This window comes from Podarcis cretensis (assembly GCF_951804945.1).
Source record: "Podarcis cretensis genome assembly, chromosome: 9".
NCBI lineage: Eukaryota > Metazoa > Chordata > Lepidosauria > Squamata > Lacertidae > Podarcis > Podarcis cretensis.
This window is the reverse complement of record NC_137178.1, coordinates 17,439,812-17,460,405: the sequence shown is the minus strand read 5'-3', so window position 1 is coordinate 17,460,405 and position 20,594 is coordinate 17,439,812. Positions and strand designations below refer to the sequence as shown.

General features: G+C 44.9%; 1 protein-coding gene across 6 annotated transcripts in view; it reads right to left on the bottom strand.

Annotated features, from left to right (window-relative positions):
* Nucleotides 1-20,594, bottom strand: part of CCSER1 (coiled-coil serine rich protein 1) — a 725,174-nt gene that overhangs the window by 575,058 nt on the left and 129,522 nt on the right. For all 6 annotated transcript variants that reach the window (XM_079990786.1, XM_079990785.1, XM_079990787.1 and 3 more), the window contains exons 2-3: nt 15,377-16,769; nt 13,530-13,717 (exon numbers count right to left, since the gene is read on the bottom strand). In XM_079990786.1, the coding sequence (XP_079846912.1) occupies nt 13,530-13,717; nt 15,377-16,727 (1,539 nt within the window). In that variant the 5' untranslated portion in view covers nt 16,728-16,769. The remainder of the gene's footprint in view (nt 1-13,529; nt 13,718-15,376; nt 16,770-20,594) is intronic.

Here is a 20,594-nt window from a genome sequence, read left to right as displayed (position 1 = left end):
TTGCTTTCATGACACAATTGAGATGTCACAAAATTGGCAAGTGATATTTAAGAGCTCAATTTCAGTATGGATGTCCTGTGCTCCTTTTCATTGTTTGCATGCAATAATGAAGCTAAGCAGTGCATCTGCTATCCATTCTATTATTAATCATGGGTGCTGTATCTAAACTGGCCTTAGGTTAAGGCCAGAAAGTGGCAATATCAAAAATGGAAACCGAACCAAACACATAAAAAAGGCCGTAGAACAGACCCATATCATAAATTTTGCATACAGCTGGCAAGTGCTGATTTATATGGCTCTGACATATTTAGATGGTATTGGTTGGATGGGGTTCAACAGGGTGGTTTGAAGTTCCTGCCATATAAGCAAAATTAGGAAATAATAATATTAAACTTGGGAAAGAACCAGAGATACTGAGGCAAACCTAACATTGCCCTGCACACAAGGCATTAGCTAGCTTTAACCCGGAACTATAGCAATGTTAAGCCATTTTCTACCATTTCAAAAAACACTGAAAAGTCAAGTAAATCCAGAAATGCTAATTATGGAAACTAATTATGGGCTCCCTTTGAAGGTTGTGGACTTTCCTTCACTGGAGGTTTTAAAGCAGAGGTTGGATGGCCATTTGTCAAGCATGCTTAACAGAGATTCTTGCATTGCAGGTGGTTGGATAAGATGGCGCTCTGGGTCCCTTCCAACTATGTGATTCAAAAGCCTATATGCTTCTGAGCCCAATTCAAAGCCTCGTGGAACACAGCTCTCTCTGCCAATCTCCCCATGCTTCAGTGGCAGCCCGAGATGTTTTGGCTCCTGAGTTGTTCCAGAAAGCTTTGACACTGGCCTCCCTCCACCCCTAGGGGCAGGGAGAGACCAGCAGCAACACGGCACAGCAGCAATGCTGCACTGCTCTGCCACTGCTGAAGCCTCCTTTACTTGAGTTGCTTCTCCAGCAACATAAATGCTGGGGTGTCGCCTCTTGTGTTTCTGCCGCCTGAGACAGCTGTTTCACTCTGCCTCATGGGTGGGCCAGCTCTGCCATGATTTAAGATTGGCCAGGGAAGCCTTTCTTGTTGTTCCACCACCAGGGGAAGTCTATGGTGTGGTGGCTTTCTCTATGGTGCCACCCAACCTCTATAATGACCTCCCCTTGAAGATGCATTTGGTGCCAACTTTACTTAGTTTTCGCCCCCAGTAAAAAATGCAGCTTCCTTCTCAGGCATTTCAAAGCCGTGGTTTTTCCCAGTGCTATTTTAGTGTATCACCTGCTGTATTATAAATCTTGAACTGTTTTTAAAAGCTCTGTTTAGGTCAGGGATTGTCAGCTTGCTGCCAGTGAATGCCTTCATTGCCACCTGTGGGAGGGGGAGGCATGGATGCATGTGTGGTCTCTGCGAGAAGGATAGATGGAGGCACATGGTTTGTTTATGTTTGATCTGTGTAAGAGAATAGGAGATGCCCTTTGGCAGAGGAAGGGGGAGAGATGTACATGTTAAGTGAGAAGTAAGAGAGATGCAAGTGTGTCTGTGATCTCTAGGTATGTGGTGACTGTATGTACGTGTTGTCTATGTGATAACAGGCTCCCTGTTGTTATTATTGAGTGTGCGCATCATTATTGTGGGATCTCCACAATCAGGACTAGCACGACAATGGTGACCTCACACAGTAAGTATGAGGGTGTCTAGGTGCAAGGGAAGAAGCAGAGACTATAGCCTCTCTATTTTTGTGTTACACCATGCCTCCCATGGTAGCCATATTATGATGGGTGCCCAGAACATTATCTCATATTATCTCAAAATTCAAAATTAGCTGCTGCTCCAAACGGTTTTAGGTATAAAGGGTGGCATGCAATGAAGTTTTACTCAGAGTAGACACGGTAAAATCAATGGATCTTAGTCATGCTCATCAATTTCAATGGTCTTACTCTGAGTACAGCTTAGATGAATACCAACCAAAGTATTTTTTATGGTCCTAGTTAACACAACTGTTGTTGACAGGTTTTCTTTTATGTTGGTGCTATGTTATAATCTGCTCCCATGTCTGAAAAAACTTTTAGCCTTTTATATTTGTAATGTTTTATTGAATTCCTTATGCATTTCACATTTTGCACTTCATTACCATAAATTGCTTCGAGATGGGATATATAAATATAATATTCTAACTAAATTGAAATAAGTAAGGACATTTATGTCTCAAGACTTCTGCACATATATATTGAATTGACTGGTTATGTACTTTAAGAGTACTCCATCTTTATAAACACTTGCAGGGTTTTGTGACTGAGAGCTGCACTCTTCTAAGGCAGTAGAACAGGACAAAATTTCAAAGGCTTCCCCCTGAAAATTCGTTCTCTTGATGCAGAAATGAACTGTATTCCGCCTCCACTAACAGGGTCCTTAAGACTCTTCCATCAGTTTGCCACGCAATCTGAAGAGCTAACAGGAGCCCAGCTATGTATTCATATTCCCTAAACAATGAACCGAGCATAAAGCAATTTAAGCCACTGCTCAATACGTGAGTAACCAACGATTTGCTGAAACGGAAGACACATTTCCATTTCAATATAGTGTGAATCAATGAACTGGTTCACCACACTTCAAAACACGCACCACCATTCCTCTCAAAGTATCTGCGGTGCATTTTGTCATGGACTCGTGGCTCCATTTTGGCACACCAGGTAGCCCGGTGCAGGACTTGGGACTGGCAGCTCCTTCTGTTAGCTTGCAGGGAAGTGATAAAAGACAAGGAGGTAGAACCTTGGCTTAGCTCTATACATAAACGGAACACGAACACAAAACCAGAGAACAGAGTATCTCAAAGCCCTTTTATCCAACACTCTGCTGGAAGGGATATAAAAATAAATAACGTTGAAAAACTGCACGTCTTTGAACTTCTTTAGCCAACAGACCTTACAGGCCTCCTACAGTGCTGCAATAAAGATGCTTCAAGAAACCAGTGTAACACTTGACAAAATTTTATAATGCCACAATCACTTTTTGTTATGCAAGGCCCCTGAGAACGCCGAACACTATGCAAGACATCGTGCATTAATGGAGCTTCTCCATCCCCACCCCCACCCCAATATATGCAAGCACAGCACCCCTGCTTCGGTTCTTTTCTGTCACCTGTAGAAATGCGAAGGAGTCCAAGTCAAAAGCATCATATTCAGCCCAGCCCAGAAACTCAACATCCTAGCTTCATGCCTTGCCCCTTCTTATTTAAAAAGGAAAAAAGAAGAAAAGAGCTTATGATGATTAATGAACCATAACTGGGTGGATGGATCTTCCTTTCATGTACATTCAAGATCTGTATTCATGTATCTCTGCTTCTTTGAAAAATAAGCATAGCAAAGGCACCAGCATGCTGAGCAGTGTTGTCACAGCTTATTGGTACTGGCAGCATTTGACAGCCAGCATCCCCCCCATCTCAAATCTGTCTGGTTGGAGAGTCAGTTGGAACCAACTTGGTTTTGAGGTCGCTTCTCCCTTGGAAGAGAGGAAGAGCATGTGAAACTGTAGCACGTGAAAGCATAGTTGGTACCCACTTAGAGTGAACAAGGATCAGGCAGACACAGCTTTGGAGAAAGAGAAGGTGAGGTTTTATTGCTGAGCAATAAGGACCCAGTAGGAATCTCTTCCAAAAGACTGGGACCCCGAGAAACACAAATCCTGAGGTCTTTATACCTGAGCAAATCACAGCAAATCACAGATCATGAGACAGTCATGAGACAGTCACGAACACCAGTGAAAATTAGCCAATTAGCGTGCTTCTTGCCATGCTTACGGCTCCTGGTCAAGCGCAGATTTCTACTCCCAACTTCTGCTTTCCGTTGTCTGCACAAATGATGCACAATGATGCACAATCTGACCTTTTCCCCAGTTCTGACAGAACAGGGAGTTTTGGAGTTTTTGTGGTTTGGCCCTTCCTGCTCTTGTAGATTATTTTAGCCTGCATTTGAGGGGGATTTTGTACCAGTGTCTCTGATTCATGTCTTCCCCTTTGTTCAGGGTACAAGGATGTTTCTAGGGGAAAGGTCGGTTCTAAAGTTGCCGTTCCAAGCAGTTTGCAGTTAGCTAAGGCAAAAGCTTTCCTTTGATTCAAAATGGATTATAAAAATACTGTAACCCCTGATTATGTGTGAGCATATGTGAATATATTGATTTCTGATAACTGATTATATGAATAGCCTAAGGGTAGCCCTTCTTTCCTTGCCTCAAAACTGCTTACTGTTCAGAACCTCTCTGACCTGGTCCTTGAAGCAGCCTTTCTTTCATTCTAGACTACTGAGCCACCAAATTCAGTGCCAATTAGTTTGGAACGAGAAAACACCCAACTCTTATCTGACATTTTCATCTGATCCTAGGAAGGCAACCAAAGCAGTGAACCGCTGTTTGGTGGCTGTGAAGGTCAGGATGGGGCAGAACAAGCTGTTGGGTGGACTGACTGATTTCGGTTTGTTGTACAAAATGTTCTGGGTTTCACCCCTCCTGAAAGTTCAGGTTCATAGCTTGGAGATACTCCTTGACGTGGTGCGCTTATTAGATGTGCAGGTAGCTAGTGTGGTGAGGACATGTACCCCAGTTTAGTTGGCTCACCTACTAGTTGGTTCACCTACTATGATGAAGTCTAACATAAGGACATAAGGAAAGCCAACTGGATCAGGCCAATGATTCATCTGGTCCAGCATCCTGTTCTCACAGCGGTCAACCAGATGACTGGGGGGGGGACCCACAAGGAGGATTCAAGCACAAGAGCACTATTGTGGTTTCCAGCAACTGGTATTCAGAATCACTGCTGCCTCCAACTGCAGAGGCAGATCACAGCCATCATGGTTAGCAGCCATCAATAGTCTTCTGCCACTTTGCTTCCAGACCCAGTTCAAGGTATTGATGTTAACCACTTAATGATGTTAACACACTTAATGTGTTAAGCACTTAATGGCTGGGAACAGCATATCTTGGGTTCCACCTTCTTCCACATAAGCCTCCCCACATGCCATCTGAGGTCTGGATTACACATCCCTCAACTCTGTGAGGCCTGCTTGATAGTGACCATATCTAGGGTCTTTTCTGTATACTGGTGCCCACTTTGTGGGATGCTTTGCCATCTCCCTCACTGTTTTAGATGACTGCTTTAAGAGGCCTTAGGCTGAATATTTCCCCTTTCTGGTATTTTGATGTTTTAATTCTGATGGCTGTTTTGTAATTGTTATTGTGCCAGTCTTGGTGTTTTACAAATATTTTGATTTGGCTGAATTGTGGATTGCATTATATTGTGGTTTCTGACAGCATATATTTACACACACATATATATACATACAGGGACGCAGGTGGCGCTGTGGGTTAAAGCCTCAGCGCCTAGGGCTTGCCGATCGAAAGGTCGGCGGTTCGAATCCCTGCGGCGGGGTGCGCTCCCGCTGCTCGGTCCCAGCGCTTGCCAACCTAGCAGTTCGAAAGCACCTCCGGGTGCAAGTAGATAAATAGGGACCGCTTACCAGCGGGAAGGTAAACGGCGTTTCCGTGTGCGGCTCTGGCTCTGGCTCTGGCTCTGGCCAGAGCAGCGATGTCACGCTGGCCACGTGACCCGGAAGTGTCTCCGGACAGCGCTGGCCCCTGGCCTCTTGAGTGAGATGGGCGCACAACCCCAGAGTCTGTCAAGACTGGCCCGTACGGGCAGGGGTACCTTTACCTTTACCTTTATATATACATACACACACACAAATAAGCTCATAAATCTTCCCAGAAAAAAGTATTCTGAGAAGTATTTTTTACTAAATAACATGAGTTGTTTATATGTTGTGTGAAGCCCTTTGGGGGAGCCGGGTTCTACATTTAGTAGGCATAGAGAAAGACAGTGGTGAGGTGGTACAAATTTTTCTCTGAAATTACATTACCTTTTCTATCCCTACCCCACCCCTTTTCCTTTTGAATGATTCTTTAAAATCTGTCTCTGGTAATGAGATCAATTTGCCTCACCTGTCAGATCTGTCCTGCGAAGAGGCGACAGAAACAGCACATCTCTATTCCATTCCAAGGGAAAGCATTTCAGATGTGAATAATGAAAACATAGAAGGTATATATGCCATTATGCACACCATAGCAGAATCAGATTGCTTCCTGCAGAAGCCACTGTCAGGTTTTATTGCAAACAGTGCATATATTACCAGCTGGTGGGAAAATGGCCCTCAGACTTCCCTGTTGGATAAAATATTAACCTGCTCAATGTTAGCTTGTTGCACTTGCAAAATCTGCTGAGAATTTGGTAGATTTTTTTTGCCTCTCAGTTCTAGAAATCTGGTCTGTCTCAGTGGCCCTTCTACAAACTGTTTTCTCTAATTCTTTTGGTCTGCTGTGTCCATCCAAATAACACACCTGTAAAGAATACGGAAAGGTGGCCAGCAAAACATATCCTACTTCCTGACAAACTATATTTATGTAACTTCCCTTCTGGATATTATTCTTTCTTAATACTGTCTCTCTTCATCTCCAATTGCCTGCTACTTTTTTGTTTGTTTTTGACAGGGAAAAACTGACTTGCTAAGCCAAACCCACCCAACTCTAACCATGGCAGAGAATCACCATCAGTTTTATGCTGGTGTGGATTTCCATGATGTGGTTATAAGCAGCCTGAACAGTAGCGCGCCATAGTTGTGTAAGCAGAAACTGATGATTCCCCTTACTCAGACGCCATTAAGGATATTGTTAGGAGAATCTGATTATTCAGACTGTATTAAGAATAGGTCAAGAATGTTTGTACAGGGAAAACTGAGTTAGCCTGATAGATAGTAGGCACTCTGTTCTTCTGGCTGAATCAACCACCCAGTTCTGATACTGCAGGCATGCTTTCCCTCTGAGAACATGACTTCATTTCTCTGCATGTGTAAAGCTAATTTAGAGGTAATTTATAGGCCTGTGGACTCCACTTTTGTGAGTTCTCCAGTGGCCACTGTTCGACCAAGTAAAGTCACTTCAAACATCACAGTGGTATGCTTATTGAGGAAATCCACTACAGCTGCATAAATTGTACTAACAGCTTATACACCTCTTCTGGGTTAAAATACCAACCAATTATGAGCAAAGCGTATGTGTCAAAAGTACCACCGGCCATGCCCAAATGAATTCTCTTGATTATTCTCATGGATGGGTTGGATTGTGATTCCTTTCAGGAACAAAACCACCAGTGTGTGCAACCCTCATTGAGGCCTTGGCAGAAGCTGAAAACAGGACTGGATAGCTCAGTTGATTAGAGCATGGTGCTGATAACGCCATGGTTGCAGGTTCGATCCCTTCTATAATTCTATAATTCTATGACTACACAGCTAATGAAACAAAACACTACATCTAATCTGAAGTAGAGATGGAATTGTGCCGAAATCCTCAACCTAGGAAGCAGTCTTCTACCCAGTCAGACCATATGTCCCTCTAGACCAGGATTTTTCACCCTGACTGGCAGTGTCTCTCTACATTTCCAGACAGGAGTATTTCCCAGCCCTACCTAAAGATGCCAGAGATTTAACCTGAGTCCATCTGCATTCAAAGCATGTGCTCTCCCACTCCACTCCAGCCCTTCTCCACCACAGGCTTCCTGTTGCAGTTTCAAAACACGCAGAGTACAACCCTCGCATCAAATAATGCCTCCAACCACCTTGAATTTTGTAATGTTCGAAGTATTGCAGATCTAACTTTTGACAAGAACGCTACTCGGCTAGAGGCTCTTGTTTTCCAGAGAGTGCCTTTCAGTGTTAATGCTGCTGGCTGAGTTGACCTTAAAATTAGAAGCGCATAGAACACTCAAGTCCCAGGCCGCTGTTTTGCAGTGTTTTTATGCTAATAACACCTGAAAGTTAGTGCTCCCTGTGCTGAATTAAATAAATGAGGTCCAGAGTGCTGCTTGCCTACAAGCTCTGCGCTGTTCTCAATCAGATAATATACAGCTCAGCCTTTCATAGCAAAGCAGCTGTGACAGCTTGCATCCTAACCAGGAACCACAGCACCCTCTCTGAAAGAAAGCAGACTGGCTGCAGGCAGGGAAATGAAGTTATGTTAGGGTGGCCATGTCCCCTCCTTTACAGAAGAGCATCCTCTGATGGAAGGAGCAGAGGGAAAGTCCTCTATTTTAATGTGTTCTTCATTTGAAGGGCTGCAACTTGAGAGCATCTGCCTTGCACACAGAAGGTCTCAAGTTCCATCCCTGACATCTCCAACAGGGGTAGAAAAAACTCCTGCCTGAAACCCTTGAGAGTCACTGGCCGTCAAAGTAGACCAGGGTTTCCCAAACTTAGGTCTCCAGCTGTTTTTGGACTACAATTCCCATCATCCCTGGCCACTGGGCCTGCTAGCTAGGGATGATGGGAGTTGTAGTCCAAAAACAGCCTGAGACACACACACACACACTCACACTCTCTCTCTCACACACACACACAAAAGTTTGGGAAACCCTGGTGTAGACAATACTGAGCTAGAGGAACCAATACCCTGGCTCAGTATAAGGCTGCTTCCTATGTTCCTGTGTTGACAGGCTGCCCAGTGTCTTGGTGGCAACAGTGGAGCATCTCAGGCTAAATGTGGCCCTGTAAGCTTCTCTGTGCCAACCTAGCAGTTCGAAAGCATGTCAAAGTGCAAGTAGATAAATAGGTACTGCTCCGGCAGAAAGGTAAACGGCGTTTCCGTGTGCTGCTCTGGTTCGCCAGAAGCGGCTTAGTCATGCTGGCCACATGACCCAGAACCTGTACGCCGGCTCCCTCGGCCAATAAAGCGAGATGAGCGCTGCAACCCCAGAGTTGGCCACGACTGGATCTAATGGTCAGGGGTCTCTTTACCTTTACCTAAGCTTCTCTGTCTAGCCCTCAGTGCTCTCCCCCTGCCACATATCTTCACCAGGCCACACTCCTCATCAGTCCTGCTTTGTACCTTCCTCCAAGTGCTTTAGCTTGGCTGGAATGTGTCCTTGAATTATAATAATGTTGCTTGCTTGACTGGGTGGAGGGAAGGATGGGGGGACGGACCTCTGGCTTGTTCACATCTGCATGAATGTACAAGAGGTGATAATTACATCCTTTGCTCTGCCTGCTTTTCACCACTGGCTCTGCCCACCTCTGACATGTTGCTCCTGGAAGGCTGCTCATGAAGGCATGAGGCCCTTAGATTGTCCTCAGATTGCTGTAGGTGGCAGCGATTTCCTCAATTACATTACATTCCTCGATTACATTAAACTAACTTATTTAGCCAAGTCAAAACAAAATTAAAAAATTCCTTCCAGTAGCACCTTAAAGACCAACTAAGTTAGTTCTAGGTATGAGCTTTCGTGTGCATGCACACTTCTTCAGATACACTTCAGACACACTTCTTATCTGAAGAAGTGTGCATGCACACGAAAGCTCATACCTAGAACTAACTTAGTTGGTCTTTAAGGTGCTACTGGAAGGAATTTTTTTATTTTGTTTTGACTATGGCAGACCAACACGGCTACCTATCTGTTATTTAGCCAAAACAAATATGGCGGCCAGATGGAGCCAGTTGTGTGTTTTTATTTCCTTTTTAAACCTGCAAACCTGCTGATGCCAAGCCTGTACGCTGCCTTTATTTTGAAACATATCCATGTTGGGAGGACCCCATTAGTTACTTCCCTGCTGCATCTGCAAAGCCTGAGCTAAAATAAGTAGCAATCCTTCTCTCCTCAGGTTGTGGAAGCAAACTTGACTCATACTTTCAGATAAATAGACAGATAGAGGAAATAACTGGAATAAAGCTCAAATCCATGTGTGTGGAGAAGCTCATACTGATAACATTTGTGCTTGCCTGGACTAACTAATTCACACACATTTCTCTCCGATGCTGAGGGTGTATAGCTTTCGGTGTCTGAGAGAGATGTGCATTAGAAAATAAGAGTAACATTGACATCTTGTGGAATAGGTAAATTACTGCAGGGATAACCATTTGGAGAGAAGTGGGGAAGAAACTTTTGAAAGCAGGTGTTGTGAAATGCCAACCACCATCCACGTGATATAATGACCAAAAGCAAACAGGAAGTAAAAGACTCCAATAAATAGATTGAATAATTGGGGAGTGGGAGTGAATGGCATTGGAGAGTATTTCATGGTACCTATGGTCTTTTCTTGCACAGGAGTCATAAATTTATTGCTACAGGGATCTCTCCCACTTCTGAACCATATCTAAGCCAAGCTGCCAAGGCTCCCTGAAGTGTAATAAGACCCACATCCATCAACTTGGACTTTCTGTTTATATATGTAAGTCAGAATTGTTTCATCTGTAACACCGAATTTATGTTTGCTAAAATGTTGGTTCTTGTCTTCTTTTAATTTATTGATTTGTTTTGCAAACTGCTTTCTCCTGCTGGCTCCCCTCCAACCTAAACTCCTTAGTGTAATAAGTGTGTGCTTGTTGTAAACTGCTTTGGGCATGGATTGTTGTGGAAAGGCGGCATAGAAATTGACTCGATCAGTCTCTGGATCTCCTAGCAATAAGCTTAGGTTATGATGGACAACAGGCACAGAGGGCTCTACTGCAAACACATACTCTCATTTGATGCTTGTGCATCCAAGCTCGAGTTCCGAGGCTATATACAAAACGGCTGGCCCTCCTGAAGGAAGACTTCAATTGGTTAGACGTTTCGAGAAAGAACACATTAGACACTGTTTCATGTCTTCCCCTATCCAACATTGGTCCCATTTTGCTCTCTAGCTTAACAAAACCTGCTATCTTATCAGTCCTTCTGGATCCAGCTATTCCCTCTCCGCTCAAGGCAAAGGGAAGCCATCCCTTACTGCCAGTGACAAGGACAAAACAAAACAAAACAAAAAGGATCTTAAAGGGCTCTCTTTCATTTGTGCCTGAAGAGCACTTGCTGCAAAGCTTCCGTAGAACAAAACACCTTCTTCGGAGATACCAAGAACTGGATAACTCCAGCTACTGTATTTATATTTACAAAAATAGCTTAAAAAAAAAGTAAACATAAATTAAAATAAAGGCAATGCTGCCCTCTTCAGGAAAAACATCAAACTCCACTGTGGGCTAGTTTAAACCTCCTGTTTCTCCCAACTTTCCAAAGGTCTTCAAGTCCATTTTGTATTCAACATTTCCCTCCAGGCTTCAACAAATGCTTCAATGTAGTAAGGTGCTCATGGTGCACACAAGACAAAGTGATGGAATTTGCTTCCACAAGACACGGGGGCTGGCCACGAGTTTAAATGGCTCAAACAAACTATTAATAAAATTCATGGAGGGGAAGTCTATCCACAACTACTACTAATGATAGCTGCAGGCAACCTGCAGGAAGAGTACAAGTGTGCCTCCAAATCATCCTGTTGTCAGGGAGCAATAATGAGAGGTTATTGTGTTCATTCCCTGCCTGGGTGCTTCCCAGAGACGTTGGGCAGTATGAAAAATAGGATGCTGTACTAGATGGATCACTGGTCATATCTAGCTTTAGTTATGTTATTGTATTCTGTTGTTATTGTTATATTAACCACTATATTCCAATACCATTCCAGAAAAGATTTTGTACCTCTTGTCAGGCACTGGTCTTAGGGTAACTCACAAAGTCTCTCTTTTTGCCCTAGCTGCAATGGAAGTCCAGGAAAGAGCTACGGTATTAATGAGATTGCAGTTGGCTGCTTTCAGCGTGCTCTTATTTAACCATAATATTTTTTAAAAAACTAATGTTTTTATCTGTATTAAACTTCACCCTTACAACATATGTTACATGTGATTTACGTAGTATCGTTATGATGTAGGTTTTTATATGGTTCTAGGAGGCAATGTGATTTTATGCAGTATTTTATACTGTTGGTTCTTGCATTGTACCTATTTATCTGATATCTGAATAGCCCATGACCCAAGCATTAGGTAAAGGTAAAGGTACCCCTGCCCGTACGGGCCAGTCTTGACAGACTCTGGGGTTGTGCGCCCATCTCACTTAAGAGGCCAGGGGCCAGCGCTGTCCGGAGACACTTCCGGGTCACGTGGCCAGCGTGACATCGCTGCTCTGGCGAGCCAGAGCCGCACACGGAAACACCGTTTACCTTCCCGCTGCTAAGCGGTCCCTATTTATCTACTTGCACCCGGAGGTGCTTTCGAACTGCTAGGTTGGCAGGCGCTGGGACCGAGCAGCGGGAGCGCACCCCGCCGCAGGGATTCGAACCGCCGACCTTTCGATCGGCAAGCCCTAGGCGCTGAGGCTTTAACCCACAGCGCCACCTGCGTCCCGACCCAAGCATTAATAAACTACTAATATTGCTACATTGCCCACCATTCACCCTGAGGTCCCTGGGAGAGTTGGAACGTTAAAACAACTTAAAACAACTTACAACCACAGAAATAAGGTGGGACCTAAAAATATACACCCCTCAAGTGTCAAAAACATCTTCAGCATTCACCAGAAGCTGTACAGTGATGGTGCCAGATGAGCCACTGTGGGGAAGGAGTGCCACAACTTAGGGGCTGCCACAAAGAAGGCCCTCTCCTGACACACACACACACAGTCTCTGAGTGCAGAGGAGCTACCAGCAGGGTCCCCTCTGCCAATCTTAGCACCCAAGAGGGTCTGTAGGGGAAGTGGCAGTCTTTCAAGTATTTGGTATCTGAGTTGTTTCGTGCCTTGAATTGGGCCTGGAAATTAACTGGCAGCCAGTGCAGCTGGGAGATCTAGAGGGAACCCCAGCTAGTAACCTGACTGCTGCATTTTGAACCCATTGATGTTTCTGTGTTGGCTTCAAGGTAAAGCGTAGAGCGCAGTACAGTAATGCAATCTGGAAGTTACCAGAGAATGGAGTATCTTGGCCAAGTTGTCTCTGCCTGACAGAGTTGTCTCTTGGCAAACTAGGCAGAGCTGAAAAAACACGCTCCTAGCCAGTAAGGGTGACAGTGTTGAATCCAGGAGCATCCTCAAGTTCTGATCCTGCTCCTTCCAGGGGAGCGCAACCCCTTTCGGCCGCCTTCCCACCTCCCATATGTGAGAACTCGGAGCATGTAGCACCTCTGTCTGTTTGAACTAAGCATGGTTGCACTATTGGCTAGATGGGTCCCTTACTGGCCTTTGAGCCTTGACGAATGTGGCACCTTGTTCAATACCCCAGGCACCTTTCTGTGTGGCACATGTACCTGTTAAAGGAATAAAGAAGACGAATCTGATCTCATGTGGTGTGTTCCCCAGCTTCGCACTCCTATTCAGGAAATTGGGCAGGAGGTCCACAGACAGAGTCAGGCTCAGAGCTGGAGCAGAGCCAGTTACAGTGGCAAAATCAACTTTGGAGCTGGCAGCATTATAACCTGAACGGATGGCAGCTCAAAACATGCATAGCAAACAAAGACAAAGGAGTTCACAACCTCGTTACAGATTTCCACTTGTATTTTACGTCTTGTGAGCACTACCTGACCCTGCCATTCCTTTGTAAACTTCAATACCACATTAGCTGTCACTTTCCCCCCTTCCCATTTGTCACTAAGAAAAAGAGGGAAAGAAGCAATGATCACCTGAAGAAAATGTCCCCAAATGCTAAAGTACTGCAAACCTACCATGCTGTTCATTTTAGATGAGGAAGACCCCGTTCTCTGCTTTCTCAAGCTGTTCATTTCTTCTGGGTTGCCATCCTTTGGTTTCAAGATCATCCGGCTGCTCCCAGCAGTGCCTTCTGAAGAGGATCTCAGGCGTTTTTCTATGAATCTTCCTTCTCGGTATGGGCTAAAACTACTAGCAAGATTCACTGTGGGATGAGGGGGGGAGGGGAGAGATGCAGTCAGCACACATGCCACAAAAGCTATTGAACATTTCTTTAACTCAAAACCATGTTACTCTGAAGTTAGCTGTGGAAGGTTGAATCTTGACTGAGGCCCACAGCACTGCATTCTGACAAGAAATGTACAGGAGGGACACCAATACATGCTGAAGGATTGGGTGAATTGGCCAATTATATAATTCACTTCCTGAGAAGGCAACAAAAAGCAAGAGGGGTTGTACTGGTCCCAGGGTATGGTTTGAAGGCACATGAGGCTGCCATCTTGTTGAAGCTAAGCAGGTCTGGGTCTGGCCAGTTCCTGGATGGGTGACCCCTAGAAACACCCATGTATGCCTCCTTGGGTTCCATGATGGAAGATAATCAGAGAAAAGTCCATGGTTCAGTGGGAACAGCTGTAGCTCAGTGGTAACGCATCTACTTCTTGTGCAGAAGGTCCCAGGTTCAATCCCCAGCTTCCCTAGTCTCTAACCCTGGATAGCTACTGCCATTCAGCCGGGGGATAAGGCAACTTCCTCTGTTCCTCTCTAAGTGATGTATAAATGTAAGAAAATAAAGTATTGCAAAAACCTTTCCCTCCCCGCAGTGAATTTTGTAAAATGCGAGAAAATCAAGCGAATGCTTTAAATTCTACACATTCATAAAATATGCCTGTATCTTGACAGGAACTGGTGACAAAATGGACTCCAGTAATAATCAGGAGAAAGGGGTAATGCAAACTCACAGCATCTTAGAGACAGAAAGAGAGGCAGGAGAGAAGGAAGAAATGTGCAGTGCAGAAAATGTCCACTCTGGTGAAAGCCATAGGAATAGTAATTTACTTCCCCTCCCATGCTCCTCCTAAGTATTTTGTCTTATTTTGAATGTGCACCCTTTCACACGAGATCAGAGGTGGGGAACCAGCAACCTTCCAGATGGTGCTGGTCTACAATTCCCAGCAGCCTCCTCAACCATTTGCCATGCTGGCTTGGGCTGGCAAGAGCTGGAGTCCAACAGCACCTGGAAGGCTACAGGTTCTCCACCCCGGCACTGCACAATAATTTTGTCCATCTGGGCCCTGGGCTGCAAATCAGCCTTTCTATAATATTGATCCACTACTCAGTGCCATTTCAAAAGTGCAGCATGCCAAGTCTTCCAGGGCCATAATAGGTGGTAAAGGTAAAGGGACCCCTGACCTTAGGTCCAGTCATGACAGCCTCTGGGGTTGCGGCGCTCATCTCACTTTATTGGCCAAGGGAGCCAGCATAACTAAGCCGCTTCTGGCGAACCAGAGCAGCACACGGAAACGCCGTTTACCTTCCCGCTGGAGCGGTACCTATTTATCTATTTGCACTTTGATGTGCTTTCGAACTGCTAAGTTGGCAGGAGCAGGGACCGAACAACAGGAGCTCACCCCGTCGTGGGGATTCGAACCACTGACCTTCTGATCAGCAAGTCCTAGGCTCTGTGGTTTAACCCACAGCCTATAGGTGGAAATTACCATAATTCCTTCATTTGACATTTCTCTAGGAACTTTAGCCCACAGACACCAAAGGCCTAGACGACAGCCCCTAGCTGAATGCCATTTAAATATACTTCAAAACTTCCACCCAGTTATATAGGAGACAACAGAAAAGTTATTATTTGTACCTTTTATTTCATATGCTTGCTGGGCTTGAAAAGGCTGCGGTTCTGAAGACAAAGGAATAATCTTCGACTCAATTACTGGGATGGTTTCTCTAATATGTTCCGGTGCTTTAACTTCTTGTTGGTCTCTAGGTAGTCCCTGTGCTTTGGGGAAACATTCAGTTACTTCCCCCTGGTTTAAGACAAAGGGTTTTAATTGTGCTTCAGCTCCTGAGTTTGCTTCTTCGGGATGGCTGGTCTGTTTAGCAGGAAGCTCTTGCAATAATACTTTTGCATGGTTTCGATTAGAATCGAGGGTTTCAGATATGGCACTATTTTCATTGAGCAGTCCACTTCTGGCCCTGTGACTTCTGGGCGATAGAACAGCACAATGAGGAACACTTTCTGCATGATCCATCTTCCTTAAAAGAACAGGAGGAGGAAGAGGAGGAGCAGTGGCAGCAGCAGCAGCAGTAATGGGATTGAGGAAGATTTGAGAGGTAGAAACATTGTGGACAAAGGCTTCCCCGTGCAAATTCCCACAGTTGGGCAGTCCGTCGACCTCCGAGACGGAATCTTCTGTCAGTGCTAGAAACTCGGAAGGCGTCTGGACCGTGGTCAGGTCAGCAGAGAGCAGCGGCGACTGCAAAGAACTGCCTGCACATTCTATTATGTCAGCAGAACATGGGGAGGAAGACTTTGCCGACACAGGCTCGCTTTCAACACTGGGCTTAATGTCCAACAAGCAAGAAGATGGCTGCACGCAGGAAATGGACTGGCTTTGAGGGACTGGCTTTGAAAACCTGTAGTGTGTCGAGAAGGATTTGGGGAGAAGTTTCCTTGAGGAATGTTTAACGGAGGCCCTGCTTTGGTCCTCTGCAAAGCCAGAGTCATCCCCTTCATTCTTCCCAGACCTTATGCAATTTATGAAGACGTTTTTATTGGTTGAGGGCTCCCTCCCCTTCTCAAAGTCCTCCGTCAAAGACCTGGTGATCTTCTTGCTCCGAGAACTCCCAAAGCCGACCGAATGCCTCCCTCTGTGCTTCACGTGCTCCTCCAAACCGAGCTTTTGCAAAGTGCCGTGGCCAGACTGAGCACCATTTGAAATGCCCACGCTCTGCCCTGGAGAATCGGCTTTGGGTTCGCTCCCCTTCTTGTGGTGGTGGAAGCTGATGGAAGGCGTGCGGAAGAGGCTCCTGCGCTTGCCGGTGCTACCTGAGCTGGAGTTGGTGCTGGATGGAGAAGAGCTGTGGACACCAACGGTATTGCTAGAAGTTGGTGAGGACGGGAGGGAATCGTGCCGCCGGCTAATACTTCTCCTGAATATTGGCAGCCGGGACACAATGATCGAACGCCTCGATCCTGAGTCCCCCATCAGGACCTCAATTCCTTGGCCAGGATCAGCCTATGTTAAAATCTGTATGAGTGGAGAAGAGGAGAGATGTGTTACTGTTGCTTTCAGACTCAGGAGAAAACAGCGAAATTCAGATACAGTGGAAACTCGGAAGCTGAATGCCTTGAAACTCATGTGTTTTGGCTCCCAAACGATCAAAAACTGGAAGTGAGTTTTCCGAATGATTTTCGGAAGCCAAATCGGAAGCTCCTGCAGCCAATTGGAAGCCACCCCTTGGTTCTCAAACTGTTCCGGGAGTCGAACGGACTCCCAGAACGAATTAAATTCAAGAACCAAGGGACTGCTGTATTCATATATTACCCCTTGAAAGTATGTCTACAGTTAACGTAGTGTTTCTCAAACTTTGGTCACCAGCTGTTGTTGAACCATAACTCCCATCATCCCTAGCTAGCAGGACCAGTGGTCAGGGACAATGGGGCTTGTAGTCCAACAACAGCAGGCAACCCAAGTTTGAGAAACACTGAGTTAACTTTACATATCAGTCAATCAAAAAATGAGCAGCTATCCATGGAGAACTGAATAAGAAATGGAGAGACTCCAGCTTTCTGATTCTCTTGAGCAGCTTTTGCCAACCAGGCTCCCCTCCAGATGCTTTGTGCTGTTTGCCCAGTTGTGTTGGGTGTTGCTGATGGGGCTTGTAGTCCAAAACTTCAGCAGGCAGTGCCTGGTTTGCAAAGGCTGTTTTAGAGCCATTTGCACTTTTTCAACGGGCCTATAGAAGAGAGAACCCATAAGGGAGTTATTGAGGAAACCAGGAAAACTAGGCTCTATAAAGTTAAATGGTGTGCGTCTCTACCTAAGTACTGTAAGTTCATTTTTCATCTCGCCCCAGAGAGCTGCTCCCCAGCCAGCACTGAATTCTAACAAGTACATCTGAATACAGATTAATCAAACTGATGTTTTTAAAAAGAAAACAAAATATGCAACTAGGAAATCTTCCCAATCTTTCTAATAAAGCAATTTATTTTACAAGGGTTTTTTTAAAAAAAATAAAATCTGCTTTTCAACTACTCATTCCAAACATACCACCACAATTTGTCATGATATGAAATTCACCTTCAGATAAGGCTTGCTTTATCCCTTGTACAACAGGGCTTTTGCAGCGCACATTTAAATGAACATTAATTCTTTACATGCTCAAGCTATCTATTTACTCTCTTCGATTGTCTAAACAAACCACAGGTTGATGAGGATGACAGCGAAACCACAGGTCAAAGAAAATGACAGAACTATTACCTCAGAATAAAATGCTCATGTAAACAAACCCAACGATCTTCAAAGTCAATTCTAAATCTGAGAACTAAAGCCAGAAATAAGCTGTATAACATATTGTCTACCAAGCCAAACTTACCGCACCAGTCATGTATGGAGGCCACCAGGGCTCAATAAAATTCCTGTTTTTGATACCTCCCTAGGATTGCAAAACTACAGACATTGTCAAGTGAATGATGGGCCACAGTACATGTCTGGTGGGCTGTCTCGACTGGCTGAATAAAAGCTGTGAAGGCCAGCTTTAAAAACATAATTTATGTTGCACGCCAACACAATCTCCACAGCAGTGAGAGATTTCAGGGTTCCAGGCGCTTACCCAGGGTTCATGTTTCCTTTGGAAATGAGACACAGAGGAGACTGTGGTGTCTTTATGATATATGGTTTGTTTACACATGTATACAACCTGAGCACAGCACTCCAAGAGGGTCCTGCTTCTCCCATAGGCTCAGTCCTGGGTTCAAGCAGACATCTGACATCTTGCCTGTTGCCCTGCAGCTTGCCTTGTTCTCCCAGTCACATAACTCCTAACTTTGCACTAGGCAGCCACCTAGATTGCTTCTCCATTACATCACCACTTACTGACTGAAAACCTCTTCCTAGAGCACACCGGGCAAACTGCAGTCCTGAAACTCTGCTACTTGCCTTTGCTCTTCTACCTGATTCTGAGCTCACCCATTTCCCAGCTGGCACAGATTCTCTGCTTTGTTAATCACCCATCTCCCTGCCCCCCCTTTTCTTTTTCTTTTTCTTTTTTTTTTCTTAACGACTCTGGCCATTGTCAGGCTTGCCTGGACATGGGAAGCTAAGCCCAGCTATTAAGGGTCTGACTTCCAGTTTATTTCTCCAAGCATTGATTAAATTTCAGCAGTTGCTAAATCCAGGCACCCACAAACCCTGCAACCAAAAACACATAACAATAATATCCAGCCCAAACTGCCACAGCTAAAAAAATGAAATTGCCTCAATAATCACACATAAGCTTTGGAGTCTGTTTATTTCCCACTGAAGAAATTAACTTTATGTTAGGTCTTTTCATATTCCAATTTCCCATCATTATTTGTCATTTTTATGGTGCTTTTCACTGTGCACAGTGCTTTGCAATTCTCATCTTAAATATCCTCATTTTAAAAAGCTCCTAAGAGGAGGATAGAACCAGCGAGACCCTGGCATCCCAAGGATCACCCAGGGAGCTTCCCAGCTAAGTAAGGATTTGAATGAGCACAAGACACTAACCAACACCCCAAAAGCAACTCATTTATTTACTGCAAGTGTAACCCCCCCCCCCCCCCGGTTGAACAATTGCTAATTCGAACGTAATCGTTTTTCCACAGCCTTTTTCATTCCACGTATTTCATCTTGTAACTTTTGCTGAAATCAAACTGCAGCATTTCAGCTTTGAAAGAGTTGGGTGTTTGCTGCATGCATCAGATAATCAGCATTCATGTAGCTGTTTCAAGCCTTCCGTGCACTTCATAGGTTATTTCTGCGGACCTTACAAAAGCACTGATCTCAGGCAAGGGCAGGGCAGGCTACGAGAGAGTAGAGCTCTGATGGTGCTTCAGTAAGCATAAAACTAAGACTGAACTCTGTACACTCCTGGCCGAGAATCGACACGACTGCCTCCCTGCTGGACTCCAGCCACTTGACAAACACTTTCCTGTTTCAGAAGGCATTTCAAGGCAGCTTTCTGTTTCTATAATGAATTAAGGGAGCTGAGAGTTATTAGGTGGCCCCTGCTCCCCAGAGCGGTTTAACAAACAATCCCTCTTCACAGGGAAAAGTAGCTCTGTGGGCTACTAACAACTTTCAGCACCCATAGTGTTATGTACTGAAGTTCTCACCCTGGGCCAGCAGGGGGATACTGTAGATAGTTATGCAAATAAGGGATCGAAAGTGACGTTCAGTGATTGGATAGTTTTAGAAAATTGTTACAGTTACGTTGTAGTGGAGCTCTATATAAGCAGGCTGACTGAACCCTTCAGTTCAGTTCTGTTCTGGCCTGTGAATAAACAAGAGCTGTTTGAAGAATCGCTGTGTCGTCTGATATGTTCACCCACAACTTAACACATAGCAAGCTACAGTTCCCATGATTATTTGGAGGAAGCAACGACTGTTTAAAAATTGGTATCATACTGCTTTATGGTGTGAACATAACAGCAGAGACTTTACATCAGAGGAAGGGAAGGGAAAGAGAGATGGAGAAATGGAAGGATGCTGATCAAGAGCTTGGGGAGAGTTCTGGATTTAACAGCCAAAACATTAACCTGTGTTTATCCCTATCAAAACTGGTGGGGAACCCGGGACCCTGGAGCAAATACTGGGTCTTCCAATGGTCCTACAAGCATTGCTGCCTGCCCTAGGATACTCAACATAGCCCAGTACAAGCCGCAGTTTTGATTTCTAATGCCCCAAGCGATGTTACATTTAGGTACTCTAGGATTTTGCTAGACCCCCCACTGCAACCTGGAGTCAGCCTTAATGCGTGAAATAAAGATGGGATATCAAGCTTCATAGACATGCGCTCACATGAGAGCACCTAAAATGGAGTCTTGCCTG